Raw genomic sequence first — 12,179 nt, 5'->3', positions numbered from 1 at the left:
GCAGCTCTGCAGGTCTTGAACTGCTCAAGGAAAAAAACAGATATAGTAAGCATGCACTGTTACAGAAATCAGGTTTTAAACTTCCTACAATTCAGATTTTGTTCTGCGATAACAGAAGCAAGGGAGTAGGGGACATAACGGGCTCAGAGCCAGGCGGACACTGCTGGGTTCACAAGCAGCTTGGGAATCCCACCCGACATTCTGCAGATGACACCTGCACCAGTACCACAAACCACCAGAAACACCACGCAGCTGAGCCACACTGAACATCTCTAGGCACAGCTTCAAACTTACCTTGTTTGAGGTAACCAACTCGTTCAGCACCATCTTAACAAACACTCCCTGTGCCCCTTTCGCATTGTGTGGGTTGGTTGGTTTCTTAAAAAGTTTAATCAGATCCGTTCACATCAATGCTTTCATAAGCTGACCATTTAAAACAAAACCAAGTATTTTATTCTACAATTTCAGCCTGTTACATTTTCACATAAATTCTGACACACTGAAAAGAGTAATCTGATTTCACTTAAAACAAAAATAACTTACTGTAACAAGTGCCTTGGAAGACAAATACTTTAATGCCACCTAGTAAGAGCTTAGCCATTTTAGCATATATTAAAAAACAAACAAACCCACCAAAACAAACCACAACAAAACCACCCAAACATATAAATTTACCAAAACAAAAGAGAACAGACTTTGGATTCTTTTTTAAAGAAAAACAAAGATTTTACTCAAACACTTATTGGTCCAGAACTGTTGATACAAAGTTCTTAAATTTCTTTTTTAAAGAACAACTTGCACAATGCTAAATACAATACATCCTACTGAACAAATTCTACATACATAAAGCACAGCTTGTAAAACTCTGTAAGACTAACAAATACTCGTGGAGAGATATTACTCAGCAGATCAAACTGCTGCAATATCAAAGTAGTACTTTAATAAGCACCTACACCATTCAGATAACCTCTATTAAAAATGTGGCTTAATAAAAAAAATCTTTGTTTTAAAAACACAATGTGGGATTCAACACTCAAATGCAGTGTTTGAATTCTTAACCAAATCAACTGCATGTTCATCTGAATTGGCTGAAAACCTGAGAAGTCCAGCACTAGAGCCTATTAGATATCAGTTCTCTTAATGGGAGAATTTTAGCTATATATATTTTTATAAGAATAAAAAGACTACATGAAGGAAAAAAATGCACAATTACATTTTAGTTTTTGGATGCATTTGATAACATGAGTTAAAAGATTTAAAACTTCATTTAGTCGCTTAAAAATGAGTGATATTCTCATCCGTAATTAAGTTATATTTAATGTCTCAGAGGCTGGTTCTTACAAATAACTCCCCAAAACAACGTCCAACTCTCAGTTGCGTATGTTTCGCCTCATTCTTCTCTAAAGCATTTTGCTATTTTATCTCTTTTGGAATGTCTAAACACAAATTCTTTTACATACTTTGCACAGATAATGAAGCATTTCAAACCTACTCAACTTGCAGATAATGAATATATAGCAGGAGGATCACCTGTTCTGAGACACTGGATCAGCTTCTTGATGGCATGTCATCTTTGCCTTTAGTGCAAGATTCTACCCAACCTAAGTTTCTCGTATCCCTGAGCAATTGTTGTTAGGTCGTGCCACTGGACTGGCTCAAATTCAGGACTTTATTTCACAACTTCCATAGAAAGTAACTGACTTCCCTCAATGATTGTCATCAAAGAGTGACTTGTTCAACTGTAAATCTTTACGTAGAAAAAATGTTAATTTAGTGAAGACTTTGGTAGGAAAAGGGTGTACAGCTAAAGGTTACCAATATAAAGAAATTTCTATTAAAAAAATTAAACATTAAACCAAAGTTTTAAAAATAATCAAAAAATAGACTCCTCCAGATTTGCTCACAAGTTTGCAGACACCCAAGCAGCTCAAAACCTCAAAAGTGCAAACAAGAACCAAGTAAAATGCGTAACAGCAGCAACTTTAGTTTTTCTTTCAACACTGAGATTCTTGGCATTTATATAAAATACAGATCCTATTCCCTGTTCAGCACAAGACTCATCTGCAGGTCACCGATCTGTTCTGATCACCCAGGTGCTCCTTGAAACTGCTGCTGCCTTTGTGCCAAAGCCTGCTGACTTAACAATTGCTGTTGTTTCTGTAGGAACTGCACAACTTCTGGGCTTCTGAGTAGAGACTGCAAGAAAGAGAAAGTGGACTTTACTTTAAAGAACTCATGTATTAAATAGCTAGCATAGTGATTATAATATTCTTCCATTAAATCAATTTGTGCATTACCCATTGTTGAGGTTTAACCTCAGTAGGCAACCAAGCATCACACAGCCTTGTGCTCACTCCCCGCTCAGTAGGATGAAGTGCTGCTCAGCAATAACTAAAACATCACTCTGTTTTCAATGCTGTTTTCACCATAAACCCGTAACAGCCCCATACACACTACTGTGAAGAAAATAAACCGTACCCCAGCCAAAACCAATACACCCATATGAATGAGAGTTAAATGCTGAAGAACTACAAAATATGCTCACTAAAAACATCTAGAAACTGTTTCAGAATGTCAGCAGGTAACCAGAAGCAGCATTAATACACATCCTGAAAACAGATCTAGAATGTAAAGAATATACAGTATCATAAAAAACCCCACAAAGATATCAAACAGGAGTAACCTACTTGACATATTGAAAACAAAAACTTTTCAACTGTGCTTCAGTTTTCAGCTGATTTCAATATTACCCACCGCAGATATCTCAAAAATACTATAACAAAGAAATAAAATACTGTAATTCTACAACAAAGCTCATATGTTCAGGATCAAGGTCAAGCATCTGGACAATGGTCTTAGTCATACGGTTCAGTTTTAAGTAGCCCTGTGAGGAGCAGGGAGTTGCACTCAATGATCCTTATGAGTCCCTTCCAACTCGAGATACTCTATGATTCTGTGTTCACTGAGTGTTCAATAATTTCCCAGTCCAGCCACAAGGAATGAGTTAAAAAACACCTCTGCCTTCAGTCAAAAGACAAAAAGTATCTAAAACTATTTGCATCTGGCTCCTGGCCTGAAGAGCTGCACTCTGTGATCTGGTTGTTCACCCTCATGCCTGCATGATGGCAGCACAAGTGTTTCTAAGGTCAAACGGTGCCATCAGGTTGGGAATGGATCCTTCCAAAAATTAACACAGGAAAAAAGATATCTTTTTCTGCTGAATTAATTCCCTAGACTGCTTGCTCATTATGCATGGTCACTTCACTGATGCAACCAAAGAGGGACTGCAACTCTGTAATCCAGATCTCCATCCAAAAGGACAAGCAACTTCTAGGGCAGGGTCTAGAACCTTATGCATGGCAGAGACTGTAACTGAAAACGGCCATTCTGCCTGTAACTCTCACCTACAGCAGCACTTAACAGGCCAGATAAGTGCATCAGTCAGTGAAAGAAGTTACTAACAATAAACATGCTCACTGAACAGGTGCGCAGCCACATTTTCCTTACTGTATATTAGCTTTATCAAGTCACTTCACTGCACAGGGTAGTTCTGCAGTGAGCAACAGTTCTTTATCTGCTGCTGTTCTATAGCACTAAGGTGCTCCAGGCTCTCCATCCACAACTTGCTGCATCTCATCCCCTTGCCTCTGCCTTCTACACCTTTACCGTGCAAGCTGCACATCCAGGCACACGTGGGCCGCCACAAAAGCCTCTCCTCACAGAGATGAACCCCATGCAAGAAACTTCTGAGCAAGCACAAATGACTTGGCACTTCTAAGTGATAACTCTGCAGGCAGCTACCAGTGACAGGCAGTAACTTTCACACACAGAAACATAAGGTATGGAACAGCCTTGGATGCAACAAGCTGTGAGGGATCTTTCTGGGTCACCATGTATCCCTCAGGCCTTGTGTTGTGTAGATCTGCACAAAACATAGACAAAATTCTAGAAGAAACAATGCTGAAAGACAGAAACTGAGTCAGAGCCGAGAGAAAGAGAAGCAAGAACCAAATCAAAGAGAATCTGAATCTCACTCCCCCAGAATACTGCAAGGAAATCTCAATTCTTGAAGAGACTTGACATAACTGTGCAAAAGCCCTCAACATCTACTTAGAGAGCTTCTGGTTGCTGTATTTCTAGAAGAAAAAATAATGTTTCATTAATAAGACACCTTTCATACTTAATGAAAAGCCACATGAACAGAAACAGGAAAGGGGACAATTCAGTAAGCAGGACATGAAGAACACAGATAACATGAAAAATAAACTCCATAGTTCACTACTTTTTTTCTTGTAAAAACTGAAGGCCTACAGGTACCCCTCTGAGTTTTAGACATAATGATTAAATAGGTGCTATTACTGAGAAAGAATTCAATAAAGTAACTTGATATAGCTGCATACTTAAGACTTCAAATTTCTGAACAAAGACTATAGCACTTTAATGAGGACTGTTAAATTGCTTTGCATAGCTAACAAAGAGAATAGACAAACAGTCCTTTGGGAGGAAGAAGGCTGTAAAAACCAATAACATAAGTTGTAATGCTGAAGCCAAAGGAGCAGTAAATACAGAATTATTTCCCTTAATTGTGCTTAAATCTTTAAATATGCTTACAGGAGCAACAAAAGCACTTCAAAATTTACAATGCATGCCATTCAGGCAGACTACAAATATTACAAGTGATACTGCTTGCTTACACAGTTTGCTTTATCAACAAATACATACACAACTACAAGTGTGATGTGATAGGTCTACAAGTTTTAAAACACACTACAGTAATTAAATCTTACATCAGGCCTGAAGTCCATGCATTGTTCTATCTACAGCTTTAGAGAAAGTTGGTTAAACAAGTTAAAAAACATCTCAGCTATACCATAAGCACTATTTACCCTAAAGAAATAACCACAGATATTTAGTTAATGTGGCAGTGATCATTAAATTTAGTCATCTCAGTGTTCTTCAAGCAGATGCTGAGACACACATCTGCTCTGCAACATATTTAAATTTGAAAATCTGCACATCAGTGTACGATCAATAAAGATTTTCATCTTTCACAAGGGTGACAGTTAACACTGTTACACTGCCTTTACATATTTGAGTTCAAAACCTGTAAGAAAACAAAAACTTACCAGCCTCTTTTTATTCAATACTTGTTCTAAAAGAGTAGGTCTTGCTGGGCGATCTCCAAGGGAACCTGTTCTCTGTTTTGTAACAGACACTGAACCTTCAACACTATCCTGCACATTAAAGAAAATAAAAGCGAAGTGAGACTATAAACCGTGATATAATGATACTTTTACTTTTCACCATACGATAGTCCCAAGAATAAACAGGGTTTGCTTTATTAATCTGCAGAGGAAAACAGCAGAAAATATTTGTTCAAGAACTGGCCCCTTCTTTCTGCATTATTTTCACTATTGCATCAGTCATAGTGAAGCAATGCAGTTAAGATAGTTTTATAAACGGCAAAACTAAGTTCCTATAGTGAGTTAATAGCTTGAATTTATTTGATTAAATTTCCTAAAAATGAAGTCATTCACAACACCTCAATCTCTAGTTTGTGGAAGTGAATGATATTTAGCATTTGCAACTGAGTAGGAATGTCAATAATACTTTTAATAACAAAACAAAACATGCTTCAGAACACTATTATGAACTTTACAAAGCCACAGGCAAGAAACAGTAAAATCAATATATTTTTTATTTCTAAGTTTATTCTGTTCCTTGTACAATCACCAGTCATATGAATTAGACCATCTTCTAGCAATGTGGGTCTACAATCAGCTGTAAATATTCACGGTTTGGAAAGTTTCAACCAATGGTGAATCCTACATGTATTAAATTCACAACTCACTGACACTTCAATCTACCTGAAAAGGTTCAAGAAAGAACAACAAAATACCCAGTATCTTCTACTTCAATCCTGTCCACAGAAGTGAAAAATGGAACTCGTATTAGGAATAAAACTCTGATTCCCACAAGACGACATCATCTTGTGGGCCCTGACAGACACCACTGCAAAAAAAGCACATTGAGTTTTGCACTAAATATCCTGATTTCTTCTGCAAGTTCAGGCCTTAATTTCATAACATTCACAGCAACCTGCACTTGCAGAAACTGTGAGAAGTGAGCTCACGTTCTTCCAACATGCAATAATTGCTATTTCATGTTACAGAACAAAAAAATCTTAACCCATCGTTACATGAAATGCAGCAATTGTATACTTCTTACATACTTTTCTGAGCTAGCACAAGTATTTGTGTAGAGACATCATGAACTGAGCCTGATAAATTCTTAGGACGCGGGAATCCTGTCAGTATGTAAACGCAAAATTCACCCTTGAATACTGTATGCAGTTTCTGTTCTCTCTCTTCTGTTCTAAAAGAGAAGTAGCTACTAGAACTAGAGACAGTCCACAGAATGGCAATAAAGATGATAGAAGTACACAGCTTTTTACTTGGAAACAAGTATGCTATGCCTTTTCACATCAGGAAGGAAACAACTTAGAAGCAAGCCTATCAGAAATTAGTTGTTCACTGTTATCTTCTAATGTAAATGCTAAATGGCTGTTAACTGGCATTAAGAGCAGCCAGGTTCAAAAACAAGGAGATATTCAAACCAGGTAGCAGACCTGAAGAAACTATCAGAATGTAGCAGATTATGAGAGTTTACAAGGGTTCAACAAAAATCAAAAAATGTACATGGAACAGACATCACTTAGACCTACAAAAACTTCAGAAAACCCACACCTGTCTCAGCAAGTCCTCTGAGCTGAAAGAAGCTGGGAGACTATTCCCCAGCAGCACCACAAACACTTGACTTTTTCTTACGTGTCTGCTTCAGGGCAGCTTCTACAGCTAGACAAAAAAGGCTTCTTTGGTGTGACACTAAATATGGTTACTATTATATTTATATGAAAACAGAAACAGGAAAGTTTTTTGGTGGATGGTTTGCAGTTAGATCAGCTCCCAGTCACACAACTCCAGAGACAGCTGCGTTAACAAAACAGGGTTGCTTTTAGCAGGACCACCCATCTGCCAGGTAAGATTTTTTTTTTTTCTTCCAACAACCACTATCTTATACTTGTCCCTTCGAGCACAAACTATCCAGCATCTTCAAAAGTAAACCCATTTCCTTTTTTCTAGGTCATCTAAATAAAAGGTCTTAAATGCTGACCCAGTACAGGCAACCATCAGAAACTGTGTTATCTTGGCTGAGTCACAAACTGAAGAAAAAAAAACTATCTAAAAAGTTGAATGTTAGCACCAGTTCTATCACTGGCATTATCTCCCCATCTAAACAATACACTAAGTTTATGAAAGTAAGTATGAACTATTAGTGCATTTAATGCAAAAAACCAACAAGGTAAGTACCTTGAAGAACCTACAGAATACAATTGGATACCTGACGGCCTTTGTTACTTTAAACCCTCACATTTCAGTACCAACTTAGCAAGAAGACTGACATCTTAGATCTAAACTTTCATGTTTACTCCTGTGAAACGAACACGTGTTGCACAGTGACGCATCTTTTAGCAAGATCTTTTTTTCTTGGAAGCTGAAACAGTTGTAAGTTACTATAGTTTATGTCAGAGAAGAAAATAAATATTTTAGTACAGCCTGTTGCAATAGCACAAGGGGTAATGGTTTTAAACTAAAGGAGGGGAGATTCAGGTTAGGCATGAGGAAGGAATGTTTCACAATGAGGGTGATGAAACACCGGCCCAGGTTGCCCAGAGAGGTGGTAGATGCCCCATCCCTGGAGACATTCAAGGCCAGGCTGCAGGGTGCTCTGAGCAACCTGATCTAGTTGAAGATGTCCCTGCTCATTGCAGGGGGGTTGGAGTACATGACCCTTGAAAGTCCCTTCCAACTCAAATTATTCTATGATTCTATGAAATGGAGTTTACTCTCGCGCTCGGGCTGTCCTTTGCTGCCGGACCCGGAGATTTCTTCCCCCTCCCTTCGGCAGAAAGGTCCCAATCCCTCCGACAGAAACCGGTTTTCCACGAGAAGCCCCTGCTCCCAGGGGACCGCACGGCAGCCGGGCTGCCTACCGGCTTCACACCCGCCGAGGCCCCGCTAGCGGCCCACACGCTACCCCCGCCCGCCGCCTCACCTCGGCCCGCGGGCCGCCCCCCGCGGCGGCCGCCGCGCCGCCCCCCAGGGCCTGGTCGCTCTTCTTGCGCTTGTACTTGTCCTTGTAGATCTTGTTGCGGTGGCGCTTGCACATCCAGGGCTTGCGCTGCTTCACCACCTGCGTGGTGGTCTCGCTGCAGCCCTGGTACGTGCAGCTCTTGCAGCCGCCGCCCGCCGCCGCTTCGCCTCCCGAGGTTGTCGCCGCCGTCGCCGCCGTCGCCTCCTCCTCCTCCAGCTCCTCCGGGCTGACCGTGCTCTCGCCGCCCGCCGTCTCGGCCTCGTCCCCCGCCTCGGCTTCACCGTCGCCGGGCCCCCCCAGCTCGTAGAATAACATGAGGCCACCGCTCCCGGGGGGCGGCAGCGGCGGGTCGGTGCCTGGGAGAGGCAGCACCCCCCCCGCCGCCCCTGCCGCCGCCGCCTCCTCGCCGCCGCACGGCTGCATCACGAGCAGCACCAGCTGCTGCGGCGAGAAGGAGAAGGAGGCGGTGGAGGAGGCAGCGGCGGGGCTGTCCCGCAGGGCTCCGCTCCCCGGAGCCGCCGCCTCAGCCGAGCCCGCTCCGCTCCGCCCCCGCGCGCAGGCGCCGCCACGCCGCGCGCACCGCGCATGTGCCCGCAGGCCGCGCACGCGCCCTGGCGGCCGGCCGGCGGAGGGGCAGCGCGCGGCGGCGGCGGGAGCGCGCCTGCGCCGCATGAGCGTGCTCGGGTGCGAAGCTCGAGGGGTCGTTGCCGCGTGCGCGGCGGTGCGGAGGGGAGCGGCCCGGGCGCAGTGGAGGCGCCGGCGCCTCATGAGCAGGGCTGTGGGGCTTTGCTGTGAGGCTGCGCCCGCTCCGCTAGCGTCAAACCCGCATGTCCTTCCCAAGTGCAAAGAACCTGCTTGTGGCCATGTTGCGGTTACCAGTGCGGTTTGGCCCAGCCAGCCTGCTCAGCCCCTGACCTGCTGTGGACCTGTGGGGGCTGCCCGGGCCCAGGCTGTCCAGTTGCTTCTGATCTTCACAAGTGCTGTCCCTGCGCTGGGCTTGTGTCCTCGCTCTTCAGCCATTGCCAGCTGGAAAGTGGGGACATGGGTGCAGTTTGGCCTCCTCTCCCTTGTAGCCTTTTTATTGCCTACAGCCTGCTATTGGTTTTGTAGCTTTCAGCTTGCTGTTCTTTTGCCTTTCTTTCCTTCATTTGTGTATCCATTCTGTCACTGGATCACTTGTATGTGACTCTTTTTCTCTCTTACAAGGTTCATCTGAGCAGCTAAGACCATCTTCACCCAATTTGTGCCATTACAAATACATTATTCCTAAGTAAACATCTATTCTACAAAGCAAATGAATGCTGTATCAGTAATCTTAGCCATTTTTTCACTCCATAAGCCAGTCTGCCTTTGTATTTTTTTTCGTTTTTCAAAGGTCTCAAGGTTTTAATCCAAGAATAAATGCAATTATCATGCATACCTTCAGTTTTCCTTCTACTTCCTCCTTCTGTCACAGGAACTGACTTTTCCTCCCTTCTGCAGAGAAGCCCCACTGATCTCCCATCTCTGATCGCTTGCTGTTTGCTCCCCTTAGTTTTTCTCACCTCTTTACTTTCCGTGGATTCTTTCTTTTCTCATTGCACATGTTGTTTCACCCCATGTTAAAGAACAGTGCTGACCTGTTTGTTCTCTGGCCATGACCACATCTCTCTTTTCATATCACTAAGACAAGTGATTATGCTGTTCATGGTTGCAGCCATTCAGTTTCACCCTTGATCATCTCATAATACAGTTCTCCCTCATTTTTCAAAATAGCTGATGAGGTGGAGTAGTCCTAGACAAATCACAGTGAACTGAGTGAACTCTGTCCTCATCGCCTTTGACCCACCAGTCGCCTTTAGCATGGTCGAGATGACTGCCAGCTCTGCTGTTTAAACTGGAATTACAGACTATTTCTTTTTTGTCTGTGAGGACTTGCTTTCCACACACCTCCCTCAGCATCTTTTAATCTCTGCCACAGCCATGCTGGGATGACTTTCAAGACCCTCTCTTTAGGACTCAGCCTTGGATCTGTGCCAGTAGTGAAGCATAAAAATTACAGGTAGCCTTGTCCCCACTGCGTCTCACCTTTGTAGATGTGAACTCCTCGAGGCAGAGGTTGCCAGTAAATGTTTGGAATTTTTTCAAATTGTAGTTCCATTGAAATAGTTTTAGTCTATTTCTTCTGCTTTATATGCATATTGAAAGAATGTCTTCTTAAAATTATAAGGGCCGCTGACATTAATTAACATCAAACCAAAAGTAATAATGAATGAAAAACAATAGCATTTTTCTGCAGGCACACTTTCTGCATATATCCACACTAATAACTAATTAAAATGCAAATAAGAATTGGGAAGCTGATCACCTTGAAATCCCGGGAAGAAAAATAGCTCGTGCCCTTCCCCAACACTTCTCCGAAGCCTGAGACACCCTGAGACAACCAGGTTTGGTGTGGGCCAGTCACAGCAGATGGAAGCAGTTTGAGGCTAAATGAGAAAATTATCTGGAGTGAAGGTTTCCACGCAAATGCTCTGCTGAAAATTCCCTTTTCTTGAATTAGGTGGATTCGGCCTCAGATACCCTGGTAACACACGGGGATCCCATTGGAAAGTGTGCGTGGAAACATACTTCAGCTCCTTAGTTCTTGTTTTCCTCATCTGAGGAAAAAAGAACAACAAAAATCACCAGAAAACTAACAACACTTTACAAAGATATTGAGAAGGTTATTTAATAAGCAAATTGATTTGATATTTAGTGAGCCTATTACTGGACTGAAACGTGAAGTATTATCCAATTCTTCTTACCCCAGAACCTTATCATCTGCTTTCTTGAGGGCACAGAAACATAAACAGGAATTAAATTAGTGACAGCCAACAAATGAAACCCTTCTTAAAAAGCTGCCATTTATGCTTTTTTTTTTCTTCCCTGTTTTGCTCAGAAAATAGAAACGTTGTGATAGAAAAGAAGTCGGGAAAAGTATTAGTTTCCTTGGGCTGCACATCTCTCAATCCAGCTCTTGGGAAGGAAGGTCATGTTTGGAAAATGTTATCACCAGTCTGTACGTCGCTGCCATCCAGCCAGGAGCAGCTGCATTGTGTTTTGCCTTTCCAGGTGCAATTAAGAGGAGATGCTAAATGTGGTTATTGAAATCTAGTAAGTTCATTTGTCCTTAAGCTGACAGCTAGTTGTTTAAATAGATTTTGTAATTTTCTGCTGTCTCTTTCATTTGTGTTTGTGAAATAGCTCACTTTAATGCTCAATATTTCTGTGCCAGTTCTTAATATCCAGTTCTTAATTGTCTCGGGAAACAACATGTATTAAAAAAAAAACAGATACAGGATAAGATTCAGGAGGGTAATCATCATTGGGGAGGATCTATCCTACTTACAGACCAAGATAGTACTAATTATTATAGCTCTGCAGTAATATTTTCAAATTGTGAAAGTTATTTCAGCATTTTCTTATGAGTGATGATATAAACTCTGTTCACTCAATATCTATCTATCTCTATCTATCTATCTCTCTCTCTACCTACCCACCCACCCACCTACCGTCCTATCTGTCTTTTACACAGAAGTGCATTTGCCTTTATCAGGCCATAGTAAGAACTTTTGTGAGAAGTGGGACATCCAGTGTAGTGATATCCCTTCAAAGAAAACATAATCTAAATGCAAATTATCTTGTAACCTTATCACTCTGATATAAAATGAAAAGGGCCAGTCAAGGAGAGCATTTGGGTTTTTAAAACAGCTGTGAAAGGTACTTGAAAGATACAAGGGAATGAAGACTGCAGCGGGAAGCTGAGAACTAATAATTTGTAAAGAACATATCTTTAGAAACACAACATTTGATGAGGGAATCAAAATGCAAGTATACAGTCAAGAGAGGTTTTTCTACTCTGTTGTACCTCTTATTGCTTAGCAATCTCTCCATTTATGCCTCCTACCTTCTCTTTGGGTTCAAGTCAAATTGCACAGTGATGCAGTCATGGAAAGGTTCAAAAGCTCAGTAGCCTCAAAACAGATCTCCCCTCAAATGGAGGC

The 12,179-nt window shown here is 41.9% G+C and overlaps 1 protein-coding gene across 1 annotated transcript; it reads right to left on the bottom strand.

Moving 5' to 3' along the window:
• Positions 1 to 701: 701 nt before the first annotated feature.
• On the bottom strand, positions 702 to 8,922 carry RFXAP (regulatory factor X associated protein). The gene is made up of 3 exons (XM_065050065.1): positions 8,116 to 8,922; positions 5,127 to 5,234; positions 702 to 2,196 (listed from the first exon to the last, which is right to left on the bottom strand). Exons 1-3 carry the CDS (start codon positions 8,920 to 8,922, stop codon positions 2,086 to 2,088), a joined length of 1,026 nt encoding a protein of 341 aa, XP_064906137.1. The 3' UTR covers positions 702 to 2,085.
• Positions 8,923 to 12,179: the final 3,257 nt, after the last annotated feature.

The sequence above is a fragment of the Columba livia genome, chromosome 1 (assembly GCF_036013475.1).
Source record: "Columba livia isolate bColLiv1 breed racing homer chromosome 1, bColLiv1.pat.W.v2, whole genome shotgun sequence".
Lineage (NCBI taxonomy): Eukaryota > Metazoa > Chordata > Aves > Columbiformes > Columbidae > Columba > Columba livia.
Note: the sequence above shows the minus strand (reverse complement) of the source record. Positions and strands in the feature narration are given on the sequence as shown.

What these genes read in the sequence shown, in the direction of transcription:
- RFXAP (XM_065050065.1), bottom strand. Translation starts at nt 8,922, where the DNA reads ATGAGGCGCCGGCGCCTCCACTGCGCCCGGGCCGCTCCCCTCCGCACC. An exon ending in GGGGCGGCCCGCGGGCCGAG is followed by an intron (nt 5,235 to 8,115) that starts GTGAGGCGGCGG and finishes TTTAATGTGCAG; the next exon opens with GATAGTGTTGAAGGTTCAGT. An exon ending in TATTGAATAAAAAGAGGCTG is followed by an intron (nt 2,197 to 5,126) that starts GTAAGTTTTTGT and finishes TCTTTCTTGCAG; the next exon opens with TCTCTACTCAGAAGCCCAGA.